Source organism: Cryptococcus neoformans, chromosome 8 (assembly GCF_000149245.1).
Source record: "Cryptococcus neoformans var. grubii H99 chromosome 8, complete sequence".
In the NCBI taxonomy this organism is placed as follows: Eukaryota; Fungi; Basidiomycota; class Tremellomycetes; order Tremellales; family Cryptococcaceae; genus Cryptococcus; species Cryptococcus neoformans.
This window is the reverse complement of record NC_026752.1, coordinates 1,349,586-1,371,971: the sequence shown is the minus strand read 5'-3', so window position 1 is coordinate 1,371,971 and position 22,386 is coordinate 1,349,586. Positions and strand designations below refer to the sequence as shown.

The window sequence follows — 22,386 nt, the reverse complement described above, 5'->3', positions numbered from 1 at the left end:
TTCACCCCCAAGCTTGATTGTAATATCTACATATATAACTCTATATGGCTGACCTACTGAAAACAGCTATGATGAGTTGATTGAGATGATGCGGTTCAACTTTGGGGTTACCACTTATGCATATATAAAATGGTGCACAAACGAAAGGAAAGCTCTGAAGCACACCCCATTTTTTTCCGGCCTTAAAGGGGAATTTATTACGTTTTGCGTTCCTGGGTTCATTATAGAACCCTGTTTTGACGGGAATGACGCGTGAACAGCAGCAGGTCTTTTTCGAACTTTTTACATCTCCCTGTCTCGAATACTGACACCCACAAACTCCTCTTATTTCTCTTATAATCCTCTCTATTCCATAAGATAAAGGGAAAGGCTCGAAAATGAGTTCGTGGGACGATTCTTTGCCCCAACTGTCATCTATGATGGCGACACTCGATGGGCCAAGGGATAAAATCAGGTCATTACCGAAACGCAAGTTAGGCCTACTAGCATGTGGGATAATAAGCGTATTGCTGTTCCTGCATGTCGCCTTCGAGTATGGACTTACTTCAAGGAATACGGGTCCTTTGATGAAGTGAGCCTGGTGCCTTGACCATTGGATGAGTCGTTGACATTAGTTAAATCAGACCATTGGCTTCGTTCCACGACGGTGGCAGCACGTTGAAACGTGACTCGTGGATATCGCAAAGCGATTACGATATGTAAGTAGCCATATTTTCACCAATATATCAAGCTGACACCTTCCAGTGTCATCGCCCATTACGACGAAGATGTCAGTATGATGAGAGAAAGTATAGAGAGCGTCTTACAACGATTACCCTCCCGCAAATCCCACAGAGTTATCATATATTCAAAAGGAGACCGCAATAAGGCCGGTTTACGAGAGTTATTAGAGGTTGCGGATGAAGTTGTGGCCATCCCCAACGTGGGACGAGAAGGGGAGACTTACCTCGTAAGTATTTTTCTCCCATATGCGTGTTTTGGCCTGGAACGCTGATCGCGTGTATAGAATCATATATCCCGACATTACAATACGTTCGATACGGGTCTGGCAAGTCATACCATCTTCATGCAAGCAAGTCTCCGTTTTGCCACTCTTTTTTTCCTTTATCTCACCGTTTCTACAGCCACATGTCGCCTGGCACTGGGTCTTTCTTCCCCGTCTTGAAAACCTCCTCAAATCCAATACCGGGTTCATGTCCTTTGGCCCTTACATTAACCAAACTTGCGGTGTTGACTCTTCAAGTCAATCTTTCCCCCGTATGGCCGACATCTACAGTGCTTTTAGAAGTGATCTCTGTCCGCCTATACCGCAGCTTGTGAGTTTGTTCGCCTTCGTTTTTAGACTATGTTAGAGTGAGGGGAAATGGAAGATGACAAGGGAAGAAGGGAAATGGGAAAACAAGGGACAAGGTCATGAAGGAGGAGTATACGAGATGATGGCTGACTAGGATTATGTTAGGCCACCTGGGCAGGTCAGTTTATCGTTTCCAAAAAGCGTATCCTCGAAAATCAACTTCGTCTATATGAGAACCTCCGAGAAAAATTTCACGCCCCGCCCGAGCATTGGATATGGAAGGAAGGATGGTGGAATAATAATCCTTCAAATCCGACTCTAGGTACGCAGTCTTTCTCATCTCTTGGTGAATGTGGGATGTCGAGTTAATTAGAACGAATAGGACACGCTCTCGAAAGAAGTTGGCCAGTGATATTTGACTGTACAGACTACACGAAGGCGGAGACTTGCGGCGAAGGGCATGATAAGACGTGCCAGTGTTTAGACTGAGTGGCTGGTATCAGTTTAAAGAAGGTTAGACGTGTGTGCGTTGGGGAATCATTAAATGAATCTCTAACGTCGCATTGAAATGTAATACCAAAGTATAAATTACTTTTTAGTACGTCGCCCGAGCGACCGCATGACATAGTCGCCTTCATAGCAACGGGTGACGATTTTAAGGCGTAGGATGCAAGATCATTTGTAGCGTGGGCTCTATGAAAGTTCACAAAATACTCTTTCCCGTATCTATATCTTTTGCCCTCTATCAACGGCAAGTCTACTTTTAGAAGATAATGTATTCTGTGAACACATCAATGCGCTCAACGGCTCATCAATGATTCAGATAAGTACGATACTCGCTCCACCTATCGCAATTTCCGACCCAGCCATGAATCCCATCCGACCTATCTTATCCGACAAGGGTGTAGCAACGAAACGTCCAATTTCGTAGGTTGTGACAAATCTATTGGTGAAAAGGTAGGGTGATTAGCCTTCACCTTGGAGGAAATAAGGAAAAGAGGGCCGGCGGTTGACGACTGACTGGCTAACGGGGCTGCGTTTCTCCCATTCTTTAACCCAGGTTGAGGCAGTAGCAACTGGAGGATTGGCGATGATACCCGTGGGGAAGTAGCCCTTTAGTTCAAATTAGCTTGTTTAGAGATCGAGGAGGTGTAATTAGAATGTGGAAGGAAATGATAAAACGTACAGGAAAAATTGAGTTGACGGCAACATCAAATCAGCCGCCAGGCAAATTCTACACGCTCCGCTCAATCATAGACATCCTTGCAAGCGATAGATATGGAAAGGACCTTTACACGCACCATGGCAACACCTTTACTTGCGTTAATAAGCCGATTGTCTCTGGGGGTTCATAGTCACGAACAAGAAACTAGATACAAGATATATTTGTTTCCTGAGGCCGACGTTCTTCATGTTGGAGACGCCGATTGGGTCGCTGCCTAAGTTCACAGGTACTGGGGAGACAGAGCTAGGATCGAACGAGGGCTCGGGAGAAACCATATGGGCCACAGGTGTTGACAGCAAAGATTGATTGGAAGTCCTTTGAAACATAAACCCTCGATTGTAGACGCCAGACAAGATGAGAGTTACATATCAGATGAATGCCTTTCCAGAGAGACATATCTACGAGGCCAATTATTAAGCTTACAACTCATTCCATGAAAGAATCATTTGCTCACCAGCATTTGCGACACCGATATCAATATCTTTACCGTATTCCTTCTTCACCTCCTCAACCAATGCATCTGCCTTCTACTTTCTGTGATCTCGCATTTTAAGGCTCTGATTTCGTCCTCATGCTTGTCATCAGAGTTCCTCGGCGACGAACGTGGCATCTTTCGAAGTGTAGCTGATAACGACATCTGCGCCAGCTTCGGCAAGATCCTTGGAGATTGCAAAACCAATTCCTCGTTCGTGTCCAATGACAAGCATGGATTTGTCGGTGAATTCGAGGGGGATGGGCATGACTTGCTTTTGTGAGTGCCGTTGTCGAGACTCTCGGGAAACTTGCAAAGCCACCACAAGTGTATTAGGAAACAAAAAATCAGGTAGATGATGTTGTCGTAAAGTTTTATGACCACTTTGGGTCAGGCGAGTTTCCCGACAGATTCCTCGGCTGACCGGCAGGCAATATCTTGTCACAAGTTGTGATATCAGAAGCAAGGAGCAAATAAACTCGGCAGAAACGTTGATGACAGAAATAATAACAAAACCGGATATGAGCGACGAAATACCGGGATCCTCATGGGCCGACACGCGGTACCTGTGATCTTTTCTGTTCCTGCCATAGGGCTCCAGAGTTGACAATCCCTTTCCGAGAAGCAGCATCTGTTGTTCGGTAAATCGCCGAATATAAAGACAACGCAGCTCAAAAAAGCTCACAATGCACCCACCACCTATCCATTGCCTATAGCAATGACCATCGCCGCTACATCTATCTCTACCACCAAATACGAGGCTCACTACGACCCCACAAAGGTCATTCAGCATCCCGAGTTCCAAACGCTCACTGAAGATGCTCCGGAGCTTTCCGACCCCGAGCTCAACATCGCCTGCGCGTACAACCTAGCTCATGAGATCCACATGGTTAAGAAGCCTCGATTCGAGCCTGGTCCTGGTGAAGTGACAATCCACGTCCGTGCCACAGAAATCTGCGGGTACGTTGTTTCCTCCTCTTCCCATACCAAACAGGAACGGTGTTAAGAAGGTTAATGTCTGATGTAGTTCTGGCGTTCACTTCTGGAAGCATGACCATACTGGACCTACCAAGATGTCACAGATGAGTGCGGAGCAGGTCATGAATCGGCAGGCGAAATTGTTGCCGTTGGAGAAGGCGTCACACAGCGGCAGGTCGGTGACAGGGTAGCTATTGAAGCCGGTGTTCCATGCGGTCTCCCTTCATGTGACCCTTGTCGTACCGGTCGTTACAATGCTTGTAAGTATTCTTTCGAGGTTGGTCCCACTGGAGATGCTTACGTCTCTCGTCTAGATCCTGCTGCCGTCTTCTTCTCTATCCCTCTTTACCATGGTACACTACTCGATAGCACAATAACCCTGCTGCTTCGTGCCACCGTCTCGCCGATAACATGTCTTATGAAGAAGGATCCTTGTGTGAGCCTCTCGCAGTGGCGCTTGTCGGTCTTGACAGGACTGGTGTAAGATTGGGGGAACCTATTGCCATTTGGTAAGTCTACTCCCACCTTGATATCTTCATTTTCAAGCGCAGCGCTTACTATTTGGTAGGGGGGCGGGCCCTATAGGGTTAGTTACTTTTCTTGCGGCGCATGCTACAGGTTGTACGCCCATTGTGATCACGGATCTCTTCCCATCCCGACTTGAGTTCGCCAAGAAGCTTCTTCCAACTGTCAAGACTGTACAGATTGAGAAGACTGCAAAGCCTGAGGAGGTTGCTAAGCAAATAAAGGACGCAGGGGGTATGCAGCTTTCGCTTGCAGTTGACTGTACAAGAATGGAGAGCAGTATCAGATCTGCCATCTTCGTAAGTATTTGCTTGGTAGACATCTTCACAGTTGCTTAACGATAACTCAGTTGCTTTGACAGTCTGTCAAGTTTGGAGGCAAGGTCTTTGTAATCGGTGTTGGTCCTTCAGAACAAAGCGTGAGTCTTTTCCTTACTTCTATTCCTACCATAAGTGGTTAACATCTAATACTATCTTTGTCAGTACCCATTCGGCTATTGTAGTGCCAACGAGATCAATCTCCAACTCCCGTACAGGTATAACAATCAAGTTAGTAGTTTCCCCATACCTTATTAAGCTCTCAAAAGCCTTGCTGATGTAAATTCAAAAACTCCTGCAGTATCCGAAAGCAATTCGACTCGTCGCTGGCGGGCTTGTCGACCTGAAAACACTTGTCACCCACCGTTTCACTTTGAAGGAGGCTGTCAAGGCTTTCCATGTCGCCGCTGATCCCTCTCAAGGATCTATCAAGGTTTAAACCCATGACTAGGCGGGTCAATCAGTGGGATTTTGGTGATGGTAAAGGTGTGATCTTGGCTTCTTTAGATAGGTAAATATTGTTGGGGTTAAGTATACAGTATAAATATAAATATCACGGGGTTCTTCCTGAAGTTCTGGAGGCCATGGTCATGAAAATAAACGATGTTAAATAGAGATCGGAATTCAAAGAAACTGCATAGTACAAAGGCCCCACCCCTTTTCCACTTACGCATTTCTTTCGTCTTGTTGAAGTCAAGGTTGCGCGAAAGAAAGGAGCCGCAGTCAGAAGCGAAATAGACTTATGTGCATCGCTTGGATCTTACAGCGACATTATAATACAGTTCAAGCGGCCACTTATTTGTTAGTTGACAGCGGTCTTAGCATCGATGAACATCTTCCACCGATGGATTGCTATTGTCACGGCTTTTCAGGGTATGGCTCACTCTGTGTAAACACTTTCTTCCCTTAATGATGTAGCAGCATATATTTACTTTGGTTGTAGAGCTTGGACATGGATCGAGAGAGACGTTATTGCATTGATGTTCCAGGAAATGTACTGGAAAGCGGGTATCTTTGTGAGTCCCAAATTCCTTCTCTCCTGCTTTCGAAATCGCCATGATGCTTATACTTCTTAATGGGCCGCCGTCACTATGAGTCTTATGCTTCCCTTTTCTATCAAGCCCATTTGTGACAAGTGGTACGAATTCTTCCTCATCGAGCACATTGTCCTCGCTCTCTCTACTCTGACCTTGCTTTTCTATCATGTTACTGTTTACGGCACCGATTACAATGGCTGGTCGTGGGGTTGTGTCGCTGTCTGGGTTAGCGCCAAACTTCATATACTTTCATTTTACCATTAACTGACACTTCATCAGGTATTCGACCGATTCATCCGTATCATCCGCGTCCAAGCCCTCTCCTTCAAAGCTGTAGCGGGCAACAACGCCGTTATGGTCGCGACGGGGGGTGAGAAAGGACTCATTCGTCTTACTGTCACCAGCTCCATTCGACACATTCCCAAACCGGGCCAACATTATTATATTTATACTCCCATGTCTATCACACCGTGGGAGAACCACACTTTCACCATTGGTAGCTGGGAAGTCGATAAGTCGAGCACTACTTTGCATTTCTTGATGGGTACCAAGGATGGTGCCACGAGACGAATGAGGAAGATGGTTAACAAAGCCATCAGTGGTCAAGCCGATTTGCGAGTCCTTGTTGAAGGTCCTTACGGACACACTTCCTCTGTCTACCGATTCGAAAAAGTCCTCTTCATCGCAGGTGGTAGCGGTATCACAGCGGCGTTGCCTTACTTGCACGATCTAGTCTCTCGTCGTTCTATCGGTAAATGTGTCACGAAGAAAGTCACTCTGGTATGGGTCGTTAAGAACTCTGACTATGCGACGGATGTTTTATCCAAAGAGCTGTCGCTATCGCATAGTCCTGAGGGATTGGACATTGATATTCAGATTCATGTCACCTCAAACACAGGGGTTACTACACCTCTTATCGAAGAAGCTGAAAGCCACGCTTTGGCTTACAACCATCCTTTTCCCTTGCCTTCCCCTACGGTCGAAAAGTCGCTTCCTTCCTCTTCCTCCAAATCCTCGCTTAAGGAAACGTTGCTTATCGGTCGACCAGAAATGCGCGCCGTCCTTCAAACCTCGATTTTAAAACTCGTAGGTTTTGAGACTCTTGCAGTACTTGCTTGTGGCCCTGGCAACATGATGGACGATATGAGGGCGGCAATCGTAGACGCATATGGGACTGGTGAGGGCAAGGTCGGTCCTTCGACGTTGGAGTATTTTGAAGAAAGTTTCTCGTGGTAATTAACACGTTTGGACGATAAGATAGAAGGTGAAAAGGATTCTGGAAGGCCGAAGCAAAGGGTCAGTCTTTAACACTTATGAGATGCTAAATTTTTGGCTTTTGGAACGTAAGTCGAAGCGTCACTGGAGAAGTCGCGACGAAGTTTTGAACTTGCTTTCGAATTGGGATGAAAAGACGTTCATCAACGAGAAATACCTCACAGAAGATCACTGATCGTTGATACGTATTAGCAGTAACTAATTCCTCCAGACGAGTTCGATTGAAATCCTATCGACCGCACGTACAGATCAGGCGCTCCGATCACTTCAACAAATACAACGTTAAAATCATCGAATCATCACTGGAACTGGGATAAAAGATCACGTTAATCGCGGTGTGCACCAATGGCGGCGCTGCCTGCTATTGGATATTTCGTCCGCGTCGATCAGGTAAACGTCATGCCGTGATCAAGGATAAATTTGGACATCCGTTGGTCTGCTGCTTACCGAATAAAGAGTAATGAGGTAAGGGGTTCGGGGCGTTAAATGGCTGACATTTGCAACTAAGGGGCCAAGTAGATGAATCGGTCCCATATAAGCGCTCAATGCCCAACTGATGCCCAATGCCTAAGGGAAGCTGATAAAAATAAATTCTATGAAATGATGTAATATCAGATAATCTTCTTCTCGGGGCCTTCGGCCTATGGAAGATTCAATGAATGTGTCAGTAAAAAGTATGTCTCGGTTGTGCGGTTTTGTGGGGGGCGAGCGAGGTCGACGATGGATCTAAAAGAGAAAACGGAATAAAAGGATATTCCCATTGTTATTGTGGGCGGAAACGGCGGACGATGACACAGTGACACATGACATGAATCATCCAAAGTATCGGACTTCGTCTTTTTCATCGTCTGTTGTGGTCACAGCAGTCGACCATAAGTAACTAAATAAATAAGGTGTGTAAATCGAGGCGGGTAGACGATGCCGCAAATAAAACGACCACACACTCACTACTACATCATTCATGGATGATCATCATGCTTGTTTGAGATCGAGCGGTCGAGTGCCTGTTATAGCGGGTATTATTCGGACCTCGTACTTTTTTCCTCTTCTTCTCTTTCCACCGACGGACTGTGCCCCTCCCGACCGGTAACGCCGCAGCTCATAACTTGACACCCACACCTGCGTATTATATATACGCATACATTTGGGATTCAAGAGCGATTTTGCAGGGGACTGTCACAAATCACTCCTTGATTGGGGACCGGGAATCGCTTGCATGCCGGCAAAGGTATTGGTGGGTCGCCAAGTAAAATCAACGCGCGTAACCGAGAATTCTGAATTTTTGGGTTATAGGATATCCTATCAGATAAGCCGCAAGTGAGAAGTTACGAATCCTGACTCCTGAATCTTACATGTCTGCTGGCATCTAACGCGGTCCTCCCTTCCCTTCTTTTTCTTTCCCTTTGCTCCTCACCATGCCTCGCTCATGGCGTCAGTGGTCATGTACATATTAAATATCGCATATCGCACTGCTATTATTATAACCGCAATCCGCGTGCTGTCTGATCTCGCTCCGTTCATCATGCCCATGTACCGCTCTCATTCGGCATGCATTCCATGATAATCTATCTTCCCATGTGCGAAGGCCGTCCTCAGAAGAAGATACATTCCTCGGCGTTGCCAGCTGACGTACTTACTGTGTATATTCTAGTGTCTCTTATTGCGCATTTCATGTCTGAACTTCACGCTCCACTCTCTATTTGCTCCAGAAAGCAACGAACAATGACATACCGCTACTGATGAGAGATAATAATTAATTCATGAAAAACAAATACGCGCCCGTAACCCAAAGAAATAACGCGGAAGACAGAAAGAGGAAAGGGAAGAGTCCCGCGCCAACCGATTCCAAATTTTATCAGATATCATACAGGTCCTGAATTGCCGCAACGATCGAATCCTGGAGCCATAATGGCCATAATGGATGTACGGCATAAAAAGAAGGGTCATAAAAGCTGTGGCAAGGAAAAATGGTTTCAAAATCATTACCACCGAAAATCTAAATACTTGTTATCGAACCGTGCCACGACAAAAGGCGCGCAGTACAATCATCATTACAGTTTGGTTGTAGCAAATTTGGGCTTTGGATTAGGGTTTTCCGCGACTTGGGGGTGAAAATCCACAATTTCTGAAGCCTTTCACAGACCCTGATGGCGTTAAAGCGGGGTCTAGTCGATGGTGGTAAAATCTTTTCTTCGTTTTATTTGTCATGTTCTTCGTATAATTTCCCCATACAGCTATCGTTGGCCTGCACCATGCATAGATAATGTGCTTCTGCTTTCTTTATTTTAACTCCTACACCCCTCAAGTCATCGAAGTCGTGAGGTCAAAGTATCACCTACTATGACAAAGATCTTATCGACGCTCTATTGTTTTCCACATCACTGCATAAATATGATGATGCTATGATAATTATAAATATGAGGATGTCGATGACGAGCGTCGAACGTTGAAATCATAAACAAAATACCAAGAACATCGGGATTGAGAAGAGCTCGCTGGAAGCATCGCTTTTTTTATCCTTTGTGGCCTTCTTGACAATTATCTCGAGGGCAAAAACATATTGCACCCAAAGTAGAAGAACCACAAAAGCAGCGTCAGAATCTGGTCGCCAAATTCCATCGATTGATCGATACGGACCGGCCGACTGCCGAGGCCGGAAGGAGGAACTTGAAATTTCATCTCACATAGACGCAAGGTACAGAAGCGCCCATCCACCATAATCGGCCGATTCAATCACCATCTTATCTTCGAGAATTTCGGATTTTCTCGATCATCCATAAAAACCTGTGGAGCATGTCGCTCTGCAGATAAAATAGTTCTATCATCGGAGTATATAGGGCCATGACCCACAAATAATCTTGATCACATCTTTTCGACTTCATTCTTATCAAAAAAAAAAGAAAAAAACTCTTCTCGACGGAATGGGCTTCATCCAAGTCCTCACCAACAGGCGTACCGGTCGCGCTACCGGCATCATCAGCGCCTCGACCACCCAGGTCAACACTCTTGACAGTGACAAGACTGCCACTCCTCTCGAATCGGTTGGCTCTACTGAGGAGAAGAAGGATGTCATCCCTGACGAGGAGAACGTGCCGCCAACAGCGGAACCTGAGCGAGAGTTCCCCGACGCGACCGCTCAGCGAGGTGTGCAAAATGCGGAGGCGATCACTTTGACTTGGTCGAGAATGTCGCTCATTATTGCTTATGCCTTGTAAGTCGTTTCCTACAATCTTTGTATTTATCAAAATCACTAATTCCTAGAGTAGCATGTTTCTTTTGTACTTTGTCAACGCCTTTCAGTCTTCCATCACCGGTAACTTGTCCGCCTACATCGTTTCTAGCTTCTCTGCCCACTCGCTTATACCCACTATCGGTATTGTTTCCAACGTTATGAGCGCGGCTACCTACATGCCCCTGGCGAAGGCCCTTAACTTATGGGACCGATCCTACGGCTTTGCCTTCATGACTCTACTCTCAACTATCGGTTTGATCCTCAGTGCCACATGTAAGAACATTTACGTGTACTGTGCGTCCCAGGTGAGGTTAAAACTCTTTATTTCGAATGCGATAAGCAGAAAACTCATCAAATATGTAGGTGTTCTACTCTATCGGTTTCGTCGGTATGATTTTCGCCATCGATGTCATCACTGCGGACACTTCTCATCTCAAAGATCGAGGTCTCGCCTACGCCTTCACTTCTTCCCCTTACATCATCACGGCCTTTGCTGGTTCCGCCGCGTCTGAGCACTTTTACGAGAACAACTGGCGATGGGGTTTCGGTACTTTTGCCATCGTTCTTCCTATCGTCGCTGTGCCTTTGTTCTTGGTCTTGTTCCTCAACAAGAGGAAGGCTCAGAAGGCAGGGTTAATAGTCAAGGTGCCCAGCGGAAGGACTTTCTGGCAGTCTGTTTGGTACTACATTGTCGAGTTCGATGGTGCGCATTTCTCTTCTTTTCAAACTCTACGTATCTAATGTCCTACCTAGTCCTCGGTGTCTTCCTCCTCGCTGCCGGTCTCGTCCTCTTCCTTCTCCCTTTCTCCATTGCTTCCTCTGCTGCCGACGAATGGCGTCAGGATTACATCATTGCTATGCTTGTCGTCGGTAGCGTCCTCTTGATTCTTTTCGTCCTCGCCGAACGGTTCGCGGCCCCCAGGCCTTTCATTCCTTACCGGGTTGTCCTTTCTCGTGGTGTTATCGGTGCTGGTCTGCTCGATTTCACCTATCAGGTTGCTTACTACTGTTGGTACGACTACTTCACCTCTTACCTCCAGGTCGTTTTCGGTACCTCCATCTCTGTTGCCGGTTACATCTCCAGTATCTTCGACATTGTCTCTGGTGTCTGGTTGCTCGTAGTCGGTTACGCTATCCGAAAGACTGGTTACTTTAGGTGGCTCTTGATGTTCTCTGTCCCCCTCTACCTCCTCGGTGAAGGCCTTATGATCTACTTCCGAAAGCCCGGAGGACACTTTGGCTGGATCATCTTCTGTCAAATTCTCGTCGCCTTCGGGGGTGGTACCATCACTATTTGTGAGCAGGTTTCCGTGCTTGCCTCTGCCAGCCACAACGACGCCGCAGCTGTCCTTGCCTTCCTCGGTCTTTTCGGTTACATTGGTGGTGCTGTCGGTAACTCAATATCCGGTGCCATTTGGACTCACACATTCCCTAACGCTCTCGCCAAGTACCTCCCTGCCGAAGCGTTGCCTGACTTGGACACCATTTACGAGGACCTTGACACTCAGTTGAGTTTCCCTATCGGCAGCGCTACACGAACTGGTATCATTGAGGCATATGCTGAGGCACAGGAGAAGATGTTGATCGCGGGTACTGCAGTGATGGCCCTGTCGTTGATTTGGATCTTCGTCATAAAGAACATCAATGTAGCAAAGATTGCCCAGGTCAAGGGCTTGCTCTTCTAAGAGTTTTATTGTAGCACAATAACCGGGGTTTCGTTTTTTATAATTTATCACAAATGCATTGGGATTTTTGAAAACATTGTTGCAATGATGACAATTTTGCAACTGTAACGAATAACAGCTACAACGAAGAAGAGAAGGGAATGAACAGCACATACGTATGAGTTGCGCTGCGGACGGCCGAGCTGAGATTGGTTCAGGAATCCGAAACGGCGTATGCCGCTCGGCGCATAATAATAATAAATAAATAAATAAAATAGATAACAGATAGGAAGCAGATTTCGGGACCCCGACGGTTGGGGAATAAGTAACGAACGACACAGAGCAAAGAACATCTTGCTTCGAGAGCAACAACTCTCTTTCACGTAGATAGAATGACAAGCAAAAACGAGCTGTCACTTGAGCCCCGTGTCAGACCCCATGTCATGACCATCGCCGGTGAGCTTTCATCCTTGTCAACTCGGCTTGGCAGACTAACATTGACTCGATAGGCAGCGACTCTGGCGGTGGTGCTGGTATTCAGGTAAATGTTTACACCTCGGATTGATATAAGTTGACATACGCCCTAGGCCGACCTCAAAACTATCGAGGCCTTTGGGTGCTACGGCTCATCCGTATTGACTGGCCTTACTGCACAGAACACTCTTGGTGTCCAGGCAGTCCATGTCGTACCGACCGACTTTGTCATCCAGCAACTCCAATCCATCATTTCAGATGAACTCCCCAAAGCCATCAAGCTCGGAATGCTCACTTGCGCTTCTACTATCCGCGCTCTGGCGCGGGAAGTTTCCAAGCTCAACACAACAATCATCCTCGACCCTGTCATGATCTCAACCAGCGGTCACACCCTTTTGCCGGATGATGCTATGGAGGCGCTCTATGAGCTTTATCCTCACGTTGACTATCTTACGCCTAATATTCCCGAAGCTAAAAAGCTTTCTGGATGGAGTCATGAGGTTAAGAGCTTGGACGATATGGTTGAGCTCGCAAGGAAGACCAACGAGAGGACGAAATCTCTTTCTGTGCTTTTAAAAGGTGGACATGCAGTTGTTTCTCGTGAAGAGGTGCTCAAGTATGTCGGTAAATATGAGCTTGTCTGGGAGGAGGGCGATGATGAAGATGACACTGTGGAAGTGTACAATGAATACAAGGAATCACTCGATATGAATATCAAGGCTCGGAAAGATCTTGTTGTTGACTTGTTAGTAAAGGAAGGCGAGGTCTTAGCGATGTTTGTGGGAAAAAAAGTGGACAGTCAGAGTACCCATGGTACAGGATGTACCCTCAGTACGGCTATCGCTTGTTCTTATGCCGTCTCATCCGACGCAGCGGCCGGTAAGTGCTCTGTTTGAGTGTTGGAATTCGGTCACTTAAGATCTCTAGCGAAATCCTTGATATCCATCTTCAAAAGGGCCATCGGCTATACCCAATCTGCTATCGCTACTGCTTTCTCGTTTGGTCATGGCCATGGCCCTCTTAACCACGGTCATCTCACTATGCGCCGAGCTCTTCCTTCGTAACTCGCAGTTTTTTTCTGTCCCCTGGCTTACAGTTGACACCGCTGTAGTCCATCAAAGCACAACCCTCACCCCTTTCTCACGCACCTCATTCAGTCTGATCTTCCCTTATGGAAATCCTACGTCCGACATCCATTCGTCGTTCAACTTGGTAAGGGTACCCTGCCCAGGAAGTGCTTTGAGCATTACATCAAGCAGGATTATCACTACCTGAAACACTGTATGCCGTCTTCCTATTTCAACTTACGATTCTGCTCATTTCAATCCGCAGACGCCCGCGCTCACGCTCTTGGTGCTTACAAAGCCGACAGCTTTGAAGATATCAAAGCGTTCACCGAAATATCCCTCCACATCGCCCGAGAATCCACCATGCACGTAGCCTACTGCCAAGAATTCGGCCTTTCCCTCGCTGACCTCGAAGAAACTCCTGAATCAGCCAACTGCTCTGCCTACGCACGGTATGTCATCGATATCGGAACTCAGGGAGACATCCTTGACCTCTACATGGCTGTGGCGTCGTGTTTGGTTGGCTATGGTGAAGTGGGATTGTGGTTGAAGAAGCAAGTGGAAAGGGGGGAAGCAAAGGTGGAGGGGAATCTGTACGGAAGGTGGATGACGGATTATGGGGGGAGGGAGTTTTTGAATGCGGTGAATAGAGGCATCGGTGAGCGAATCAGACGGCCGAACTGAATATCCGAAGTTGACAAAAGTTTGTGATAGAAAACCTGGAACGACGTGTAGCTCGAGACCCACCTTCTCCCCAGAGATTGGCGAAGCTCACTAAGATTTGGCAGGAGTGTGTCAGGCTCGAGTCTGGTTTCTGGGATATGGGTTTGAATCTACTATAGAATTTTACAATGTGACTCAAAAAGCACGTGAGAACAGATAGTGGCAGGACCTTGCTGCGCTTTGGCCTATAAAAAGTCAATAATGAATGGGAACGTTATCTGACAGTGTCAACGTCGTGCAATTGCTATTTTATCATCATGACGAGGAAGGATAATATAAATGCAGGCAACGGGCCGAGTGTGTGGGATAGCCGGTGCTAATTTCTGGCTTATGACATGGTAAGAATAAAGCCGGGACGTGAAATGACTATCGGTGATCTATCTGCCTCGCGGTTTGCCCAATGTCGTTTGATCTACTCCGGGTCACAAATCGGTTTATCTTCTTTCTTTCTCTCGATCGGGGTCGGGGGATCAGAAATGGAATTAGTATGTATCGCTGGAGCTTCTTGCTTTCAAGTACTGTACATTATGATGCGAGTCGTCCAAAACATCATATCGTCAAACGGGTAAAATGCTATCCAACATCATATTGTATATCCCTCCACGCCTCCATACGATCCGTGCCTTTATGCATCCGTCCCCCCATCTCATACATCTTCCTTTTCCTACGCCTCAATTTGAGTTTCTCTCTTCTTCAAAACCAGCTTCTCCCCCTTCAACCTCTGCCATACATCCGACACGTCCTCCACCACCGTCTCAAAGTGCGAGGTGGCATCGTATGATTTGGTGATGAAGACGTTGTCTGTCGTACCGTCGGCGGTGGGGGCGTAAAGGGGTGTGATGGAGATGAACCTGTGGAAAAGGGGGAGAGGATTTAGCTCGGGCGGGGCAAAAGATAAATAGAGAACGGGAGACTTACTTGTCAACTACATTACCGAGGAGCTGAAGACCGGGCAAGATCTCACGCTCAGGAACGCTAGTCTCGACAATAGTGGAGACGATCGCGATCCAAACATTGGGAGCGGCGACATTGTGCGCAGAGGAAACAGCGGCGATGTAAATGTCTGACCACAGCAAAGTCATTTTAGTTTAGACACACAAAGAAAGACACGATGGGACTTACCATTCTTCCTGCCAACCTGCTTTTGAGGGATAATAATTTGCGCAGAGTCCGCATTGTCCGTCCCCGGAATGGGGTGCTTCATGATGCAGATTGCTCTAATTACTTTGCCAGTCTCAATGACTCTCATCTTCCCCCCTTCCGGCTCGTCTTTCCCAGCTCCAAAGTAGCTAGGGTCTCCAATCACCTTCTTAGCTCTGACAGTCTCTCCTTCCGAGGTAACACCGATAAAGTACCCAGTCTCGGGGCCGACGTTGATTGAGTCAATCTTCTTGTCGAGCATATAGGTGCCACCGTAAATAGCTGAGAGACGGGCGAACGCTTGAGGGAGCTCACCGAGGCCGTAGAGAGGGTAGATGTAAGGAGATTTGCCGTAGCGAGCCATGGAAGCGGTGTAGAGGATGATTCGGTCGATGGTTTGTCGGGCAGGCTTCGTGATGTAGCTATATAAAGTCAGAATGTTGCTCCTCTCTCGAGAGGCAAGAGACTTACTCCTCGTCCAGCCAGAGTGCCATGGCGTGACCAACGAAGTCTTGAGTACCAGCTTCAAGTCCAAACTTGGTGTAGACATCCTTCATGGCGCAATTGTTGATGTCCAGACCTATGCACTGTTAGGAGATATGCAGCAGAATCTAATATCTGATGGGCCCACCCTGATGAGTAGCAGGATCATCTTCCTTCCAGTTCTGCAAGTATTGGAAGAAGTTCCTCGCCCTCCTCTTTTCAAATAAGCCCATTAACGGACTTTTCACAGCCTCCATCTCGGTACTAGGCACTTTCGAAATCTTTCCATCTCGGTAGACGTAGGAACCGGCGATGACCTTGAATTCGAGGTAACGCGTGACGTCAGTATGGACGAGCATTCTGGTGAGCTCGCCAGAGGAGAGGATGAATTTAGGGATGAGGTCGACAGCGTAGTCGCGGTCGCGGCCTAGTTGGAGGTTCTCCGGAGGAGGTGTGCCTCGAAACTTCTGGTAGAGCTGTATAGTATCATGTTAGCAATGGTTTTCGGCGTAGTGGAGATCAGTGACAAGACCCACCTGGGTCAAGTTGAGACTCGCACTGTCACCACCGTAATAGTCGTTCCTGTCCATGTGGAGGACCTTCTGGCCGTCTACGGAGAGAAGGCCAGAAAGGATACATTCGGTAAGTCCAGTCCCCTATACGGTTATATTAGTTGTACTGCCTCAGAATCCTTCGCGAGCTAAGAGACAGAGACTGGTACGCACAAGAACGATAACCTGTAAGGGTATGTCAGTTCTACCCTTCGTTGACCTGATACAGGACTCACGTCGTACTCTTCATCCATTGTGTATAGCTTGCGGTAGAAACCTGTGAGAGCAGGAAAGAGGAATGTGGTTCACAGCTCGAGTGGCCCAAGTCACTTGCCCGCCTCCACGCACAAGCTCTGATCGTCAACAATAACCCTTTGCTCCCTGCACGTCATTGCGCGCCTTTATTTTGTTCAAGGGCCCTTGGTAACTCCCACGCCTACTCTCTAAGATAGTCCCGCGAGCAAAGACGGCGAGACGGCGGCGTTATCCACGTGGCGCACTCCCCTTCTCTGGCTTAATTGTTGATCCTTCGGCGACTCCATCTCTCGCTGCATACTCGTACATTCTATCTCCTATTCTCCCCCACCATCTTTCCCCAGTGCAGCAATGGCGCAGCCTGCGTACCCGGAACTCGATCCCGAAGAGCTTGAGGAGGAGGAAATCTATGGTACGTCAGAAAATAGGAAGAAAGAATGACGGTACGTCTGATTAACGTGACGATAGAGTCCGAGACTGCGTCTTCCACCCAAACATCGAGCCTCACATGGATCGTAAGTCTATGTCTCCTATTATGTACATTCTTAACTGATGCTATCCCTCTCAGAATTGGTACACATCCCTCACCGGCCACGACTACTTTTGCGAAGTCCATGAAGAATTTATCGAAGATGATTTCAACCTAACAGGATTGCAATCTATGGTGCCCTTCTGGAAGGAGGCGTTGGATATGGTTCTGGATGTTGAACCTGGTACGTTCAACATGAATTCCACGGTCTAAAAGATATGACCTGATGGGAACGGTCCAGAAGAAGATTCATCCAAAATCCCAGACGTATCCATCGTCGAGTCTTCCGCGGAGCTTTTGTATGGGATGGTACATCAGAGGTTCATCCTTACCAAGGCCGGCCTTTCATCAATGGTACTTTATCTTATTTCCCTCGCTATCATATAATACGCTTACTTCATTACAAGGTCGAGAAATACGATGCGGGACATTTTGGCGGCTGTCCCAGAGTATTCTGCAACGCTACTCCCGTCTTGCCATGTGGCCGCTCAGACATGCCCGGTATCGATACCGTCAAACTCTATTGCCCCAACTGTGGTGACATTTATACCCCTCCGAGCAGTAAATACCAAAACGTCGACGGCGCATTCTTTGGTACATCCTTTGCACCTTTATTCTTCCAAACGTACCCCGAACTCCATTCTGTGCCATTCTGTCCTTCCTCTTCCTCCTCCTCTTCTATCGCTGCCGGAACGAATCCCTCTTCAGCTCGACCTTCGCCGACACCTTCCACTGCATTAGTTGGTGGAGCGACATACACAAATCCCAACCCTTACGGTGGCCAGCGTCCCGCCCTCGGGAGAGTGTACCAACCCAAGATTTACGGATTCAAGGTTTCGGAGCGCGCGAGGAGCGGTCCGAGAATGAAATGGCTGAGGGAAAGGCCAGAAAAGGCTGAAGAGCTCGATCAAGTTGATTGGGAAGGGAGATGGAAGAATGAAAGCGGGGTGTATGGTGCGGGGAATGGGAATGGAAAGGGAGATGAAGATGAAGAGATGGAAGGGAATCTAGAGGTGAAGAAGGGGAAATTGTTTGATGATGAGGATGAACTCGAAGATGATGAGGAGGAAGAAGAGGAGGAAGAAGTGGGCAAAGTGGTGCCAGAAGCCTCGGCAGCGACGTTCTCTACTCGTCGGTGAGGATGGCCTTTTGTCAGTTTTCATGGTCATGCGTCAACATTCTACATTTCCAACTTAGAGTGGTATGTATATAGGGCAAACAAGGTGTTCTTATCTACAATGTGTCAAAGGGGTTCATTTTTTTCTACATTTTATACCATGGGCCCTGCATGTAAAAGATGTAATGCTTAATAATACATGTTCTTGTGAGTTGAGGGTCAAGGGTCATTCCCATACTCTTCTCGCCAATCTCCCCTTCTTCAATTCCTTGTTTCGTCTCAGGTAGATGTTAAAACGCATGTTAATTAGTCGCCAGCTCGTGATCTTTTCCATATAAGTCTCAACGGCCAGCCATGATGAATGATTATTATTGAACTCATGAAACGACATGACAAGTAAGTTCCCAATAGAACTGCCAACAGACTAAAGCGGGCCTAAAGAAGTAACTAGGCAGAACGGACTAGGGTTAGGTGACGACAAAAGGATTAGCCGAAACTGTAGTTCACCATTCACAAATTCCTCTTTCCCTTACTTAATAACTGAATGCACAAAAAAGGCGAAGAAAGATTGGCGAATACGCACAAACGCACAACCAGCCTTTACGTAACTTGTTCGGACTCCGGGGATAACTGAAGGTGGTTATGTCCGCTCCGCACCACCGAAGCCGCCGCCGATTGATAATTGACACTTTACTTGGAACTTTTATCCAAGTTGGAAAAACAAAAATCCCTCTTTCCTGCACACACCATTCGAATCACTGTTCCCTATCTTCCCAGCAACATTCTTTTCAAGGAAAGGGTCTACAAACAGGAGGTAGTATATGATATGTCCAAAATTCCCTCAACGTTCACCAGGCAGCTCAGCTCGCTCGCCACCAAAATCAACAGACCAATCCCCCAACGAGCATTACATGTCTCTTCCCACAAATCTTCGGCGGCCTCTTCATCCTTCAAGGGAGCCAGTAATGGGAGATCAAACATTTTAACTTCCCAGTTTGGACAGAAAAGGGCGTTGCATTCTTCTTCGCGTACGTCTAATTATGAATTGTTCTCGAGTCATCGTTTTTGTCATGAGGGCTGACGATTGGATCTAGCTCGATGGCATGGTGACCTCGTTCGTCCCGAACCTGGAACAGGGTATGTAATCTGCTGGCTTCTAAGGCTATAATCCCAACTTCACTTCTATTGGCGCTCGTTCTGTCTTTATATTTTTCTCGCCCAGCAGTGTTTGTTGTGACTTAGCGTATCAACGCTTCTATGCAAGTGCATCGCAGACTTGTGCCGTTGGCTATGTGTATCTATATATTTTGTTGCTGACCATCTTGTAGGATCAAGCTCATATTCCGAGACTCTCACGGCAACGACGTTAAGACCGTGGAGGGTAATGAAGGTGATGACATCTTAAGCTTGGCTCATGAACATGACATCGACCTCGAAGGTGAGTCCCTATTCGGATAGAGCTTGAGCTTGGTAGCCTCCTTCTCAAGGATAAACTGAAGTTTATTGCAGGCGCTTGTGAAGGCTCAGTAGCTTGCTCTACATGCCACGTTATCATTGACCCCAAACACTTTGATATGCTGCCCGAAGCGGACGATGAGGAGAATGACATGCTAGATCTTGCTTTCGGTTTGGAGGATACGTACGTTCGTTCACTTACCAAGCTGCTGTTTCTAGGTTTGAGAAAGTCAGATCTGAATATCTGTTTTATTTATAGATCAAGGCTTGGATGTCAAGTGAAGCTTACAAAGGAGTTGGATGGGATGGTTGCGACTTTACCGTCGGCCACGCGGAATATGTATGTGGATGGTAAGTCTTCTCTTCTCATATGCGACTTGATTGGGCAAGTTAATAACAGAAACAGGTGCCAAGGCTCGTACCCACTAGGTGGTTGTATAAGATTTTCATGGTCTACTATGCATTCGGCTGGATGTTTTCCCACTTTCGAATTCTCCAAGTATTCCATTGTTCTTAATATCCTCAGCGCCTTTTAAGTCTCCACCAGCTCACGCCCCCCGTCTCAATCCGCAATCACAATCTGCTGTTTTATTTAATAGCGGCGCATAACACTTCAGGCTAAGGTTGTTTTTCTTCTGATGTTGCTTTGAACGTTCTCCAAACATTTTTCCCTGAGAAATCAAAACCCCATCGGGAGGGTCGACCTCTATGCAGAAACGGGGGTTCGTTCACAGATATCGCGAGTAGACTTCAGGCCTGCCGCAAACCAGACAGGGCATACATACATTTTGCTCGCTCCTTCTTGAGATTCTGGCGTTGAACTATGCTACTAGTAGTCAGTTTGCCCCCATTTTTCATCCATCCATGGGAAGCAGACTCCTCGCTTGTGGATTTATGTTCCTCCTCTTTGAATTCACTTTCATCATTCCCCAAATCCAAAAATCGTGGATTTGGTAAGGAGGAGATGGCGTTTTCCAGTTATGTCTTCATCGTAACCAGTTCCAGGTTGTATGGCCATATAAATGCTAAAATAATGCTAATATTTCAACTAATCAGTATCCAATTATGGCCAATTGCCTCAAAAAGGAAACGGACCATCAAGAAATGGGCGATAGGGAGGTACAAGAAAGATGTATTATTGCAAGGTTGGACAAGCTGAAAAGCGGAGAAGCAGCCGGGTTTTTGAGCTCCTTCTGAGAGGGACGGCAAGGTGACTGTGACCTCATCATTATTCGTCAACATCATCGAATTGTTGCAAAGCTAATTAGAGTTAGTGATATCGGGTATTAAAATTGTAGATTAGCCTGATCAAGGTAGCCTTCATTCATAGGTTGAACTCCGCACCAGCGTGCTTCTATCGTGCTCCTTGTTTTTCCTGTCATGATATGGCCCACGCAAAGAGTTTTAAGCCGGTTTAGTACGCAAAACGACGTTTTGTTTGTGACAGGAAAGCGCTCCTGCTAAAATCGACGTCAACTCTGCGCCTTTGGTTCATCGGAACCGTCATCGTATATTTCATATATTACATAATAACCAAAAAGATGGCGATGAGCGGAGCAATCCGACTTTTGACTCGAGATGATAAAGTTACTTTACGAAGAACCAAATTACTCTCAGTTTTATATCTATTCCATCTTACTTATCCACCCTTCTGAAATGTCCGCAAACGCTTCCGAGCTCACCCCCGAGGAGCTCAAGCAGAGGCTTGATAGGTGGAGCAGCAGGCTAGGCGCCTTGCCCAGTTTGGCTCTTCCCACCGACTATCCTCGACCTTGTACGTTCAGTCTAATTGAACGGAAAAAGATGTTGAGAAAAGGGAGAGCTAACGGAATACGACACAGCTCCCGCTAAGCTGGTTGAAACATACCAATCTATGCCAATCCCTTCCACCCTCGCCACTGTGCTCATGAAGCTCACACTCGAGTTTTCCACTCTTTTCCCCGCGTCCGGTCTTCCAACTCCTTACCACATCCTCCTTACTTCCTTCGCTATCCTCCTCTTCCGATATACCCCTGACCCTTCATTGGTCATCTGCACTTCCGCCAACGCCTCGACTCAACCCTTGTTGCTCAAACTCGACATCGCGGCCGAGATGACCTTTTTTGACGTCCTTCGACAGATCATGGAGCGAGAGCAGGAGGCTCAGGCCGACTCTGTGCCCATTACTAAGCTCGTTGATCACATCAAGCCCGAAGGTCCTCTCTTCCGCGTAAGATTCTTTGACTCTACCCAAGTCGAAAGCGATGCTTCCAGCTCTCTTACCACGGACCTCACATTGTTCCTCCTCGCAGCGCCCAGCGACACTCCGGCCACCCGCACTTCTGTGCCCCCTCTCTACCTCAGGCTTACGTACAACTCTTTGCTCTTCACGCAGAGTCGCATTACTGCCATTCTTGAGTCTCTTCTTCAGTTACTCTCTTCCGCCGCTTCTCACGAACCAGCCCACCCTATCGGTGCCCTTCCTCTCCGAACTCCCAACCAGTCTGCGGCCCTTCCGGACCCCGCTGCCGATCTCGATTGGTGTGGTTTCGTCGGTGCTATCCCCGACATTTTCTCTGCGAACGCCATGGCTC

At 47.2% G+C, this 22,386-nt stretch overlaps 10 protein-coding genes and 2 non-coding genes; 9 read left to right on the top strand and 3 right to left on the bottom strand.

Annotated features, from left to right (window-relative positions):
• The first annotated feature begins 178 nt into the window (after positions 1-178).
• Positions 179-2,087, top strand: CNAG_06993 (hypothetical protein). XM_012195623.1 has 7 exons: positions 179-571; positions 624-698; positions 745-949; positions 1,007-1,072; positions 1,125-1,316; positions 1,460-1,616; positions 1,677-2,087. The coding sequence occupies exons 1-7, from the start codon at positions 378-380 to the stop codon at positions 1,781-1,783; spliced, it is 996 nt and encodes a 331-aa protein (XP_012051013.1). The 5' UTR covers positions 179-377; the 3' UTR covers positions 1,784-2,087.
• A 126-nt stretch (positions 2,088-2,213) lies between these two features.
• Positions 2,214-3,259, bottom strand: CNAG_06978 (the record flags this gene model as incomplete). Of its 2 annotated transcripts, none has more annotated exons than XM_012195968.1 (4): positions 2,214-2,407; positions 2,596-2,611; positions 2,658-2,834; positions 3,123-3,259. In XM_012195968.1, the coding sequence occupies 4 exons, from the start codon at positions 3,257-3,259 to the stop codon at positions 2,261-2,263; spliced, it is 477 nt and encodes a 158-aa protein (XP_012051358.1). In that variant the 3' UTR covers positions 2,214-2,260. The 2 variants fall into 2 exon arrangements, with proteins under 2 accessions (XP_012051358.1, XP_012051359.1); XM_012195969.1 differs by having other exon boundaries at positions 2,596-2,606.
• A 450-nt stretch (positions 3,260-3,709) lies between these two features.
• On the top strand, positions 3,710-5,250 carry CNAG_06977 (L-iditol 2-dehydrogenase; the record flags this gene model as incomplete). The annotated part of the gene is made up of 9 exons (XM_012195967.1): positions 3,710-3,951; positions 4,019-4,111; positions 4,156-4,229; positions 4,284-4,322; positions 4,394-4,478; positions 4,538-4,793; positions 4,856-4,912; positions 4,977-5,042; positions 5,113-5,250. The coding sequence occupies 9 exons, from the start codon at positions 3,710-3,712 to the stop codon at positions 5,248-5,250; spliced, it is 1,050 nt and encodes a 349-aa protein (XP_012051357.1).
• Positions 5,251-5,638: 388 nt separating this feature from the next.
• CNAG_06976 (ferric-chelate reductase) lies at positions 5,639-7,348 on the top strand (the record flags this gene model as incomplete). The annotated part of the gene is made up of 6 exons (XM_012195966.1): positions 5,639-5,700; positions 5,755-5,827; positions 5,933-6,073; positions 6,128-7,036; positions 7,110-7,191; positions 7,335-7,348. 6 exons carry the CDS (start codon positions 5,639-5,641, stop codon positions 7,346-7,348), a joined length of 1,281 nt encoding a protein of 426 aa, XP_012051356.1.
• CNAG_12807 lies at positions 5,779-8,256 on the bottom strand. Its single transcript, XR_001045995.1, has 2 exons — positions 8,072-8,256; positions 5,779-8,003 (listed from the first exon to the last, which is right to left on the bottom strand). It is a non-coding gene; the product is annotated as a hypothetical RNA (non-coding RNA).
• CNAG_12806 lies at positions 8,024-8,685 on the top strand. Its single transcript, XR_001045994.1, has 2 exons — positions 8,024-8,357; positions 8,417-8,685. It is a non-coding gene; the product is annotated as a hypothetical RNA (non-coding RNA).
• A 905-nt stretch (positions 8,686-9,590) lies between these two features.
• CNAG_07751 (siderophore iron transporter MirB) lies at positions 9,591-12,109 on the top strand. Its single transcript, XM_012196007.1, has 4 exons — positions 9,591-10,334; positions 10,390-10,660; positions 10,719-11,058; positions 11,109-12,109. The coding sequence occupies exons 1-4, from the start codon at positions 10,045-10,047 to the stop codon at positions 12,038-12,040; spliced, it is 1,833 nt and encodes a 610-aa protein (XP_012051397.1). The 5' UTR covers positions 9,591-10,044; the 3' UTR covers positions 12,041-12,109.
• A 226-nt stretch (positions 12,110-12,335) lies between these two features.
• On the top strand, positions 12,336-14,760 carry CNAG_03592 (phosphomethylpyrimidine kinase). XM_012195622.1 has 7 exons: positions 12,336-12,475; positions 12,529-12,560; positions 12,607-13,372; positions 13,421-13,553; positions 13,605-13,774; positions 13,826-14,218; positions 14,275-14,760. Exons 1-7 carry the CDS (start codon positions 12,412-12,414, stop codon positions 14,400-14,402), a joined length of 1,686 nt encoding a protein of 561 aa, XP_012051012.1. The 5' UTR covers positions 12,336-12,411; the 3' UTR covers positions 14,403-14,760.
• Positions 14,761-14,776: 16 nt separating this feature from the next.
• Positions 14,777-16,842, bottom strand: CNAG_03591 (RAB GDP-dissociation inhibitor). XM_012195962.1 has 8 exons: positions 16,694-16,842; positions 16,632-16,643; positions 16,443-16,562; positions 16,055-16,382; positions 15,895-16,003; positions 15,406-15,845; positions 15,202-15,346; positions 14,777-15,134 (listed from the first exon to the last, which is right to left on the bottom strand). The coding sequence occupies exons 1-8, from the start codon at positions 16,709-16,711 to the stop codon at positions 14,948-14,950; spliced, it is 1,359 nt and encodes a 452-aa protein (XP_012051352.1). The 5' UTR covers positions 16,712-16,842; the 3' UTR covers positions 14,777-14,947.
• Positions 16,843-16,988: 146 nt separating this feature from the next.
• CNAG_03590 (casein kinase II subunit beta) lies at positions 16,989-18,564 on the top strand. XM_012195961.1 has 5 exons: positions 16,989-17,124; positions 17,181-17,227; positions 17,281-17,425; positions 17,483-17,595; positions 17,649-18,564. The coding sequence occupies exons 1-5, from the start codon at positions 17,064-17,066 to the stop codon at positions 18,378-18,380; spliced, it is 1,098 nt and encodes a 365-aa protein (XP_012051351.1). The 5' UTR covers positions 16,989-17,063; the 3' UTR covers positions 18,381-18,564.
• A 458-nt stretch (positions 18,565-19,022) lies between these two features.
• On the top strand, positions 19,023-20,302 carry CNAG_03589 (adrenodoxin-type ferredoxin). XM_012195960.1 has 6 exons: positions 19,023-19,386; positions 19,453-19,495; positions 19,687-19,796; positions 19,868-19,997; positions 20,073-20,164; positions 20,220-20,302. The coding sequence occupies exons 1-6, from the start codon at positions 19,185-19,187 to the stop codon at positions 20,240-20,242; spliced, it is 600 nt and encodes a 199-aa protein (XP_012051350.1). The 5' UTR covers positions 19,023-19,184; the 3' UTR covers positions 20,243-20,302.
• Positions 20,303-21,419: 1,117 nt separating this feature from the next.
• CNAG_03588 (L-aminoadipate-semialdehyde dehydrogenase) overlaps positions 21,420-22,386 on the top strand; it is a 4,705-nt gene continuing 3,738 nt past the window's right edge. The window contains exons 1-2 of the mRNA XM_012195959.1: positions 21,420-21,587; positions 21,655-22,386. The exon at positions 21,655-22,386 is cut by the window's right edge and continues 687 nt beyond it. Coding sequence (XP_012051349.1) covers positions 21,470-21,587; positions 21,655-22,386 — 850 coding nt within the window. The 5' untranslated portion in view covers positions 21,420-21,469. The remainder of the gene's footprint in view (positions 21,588-21,654) is intronic.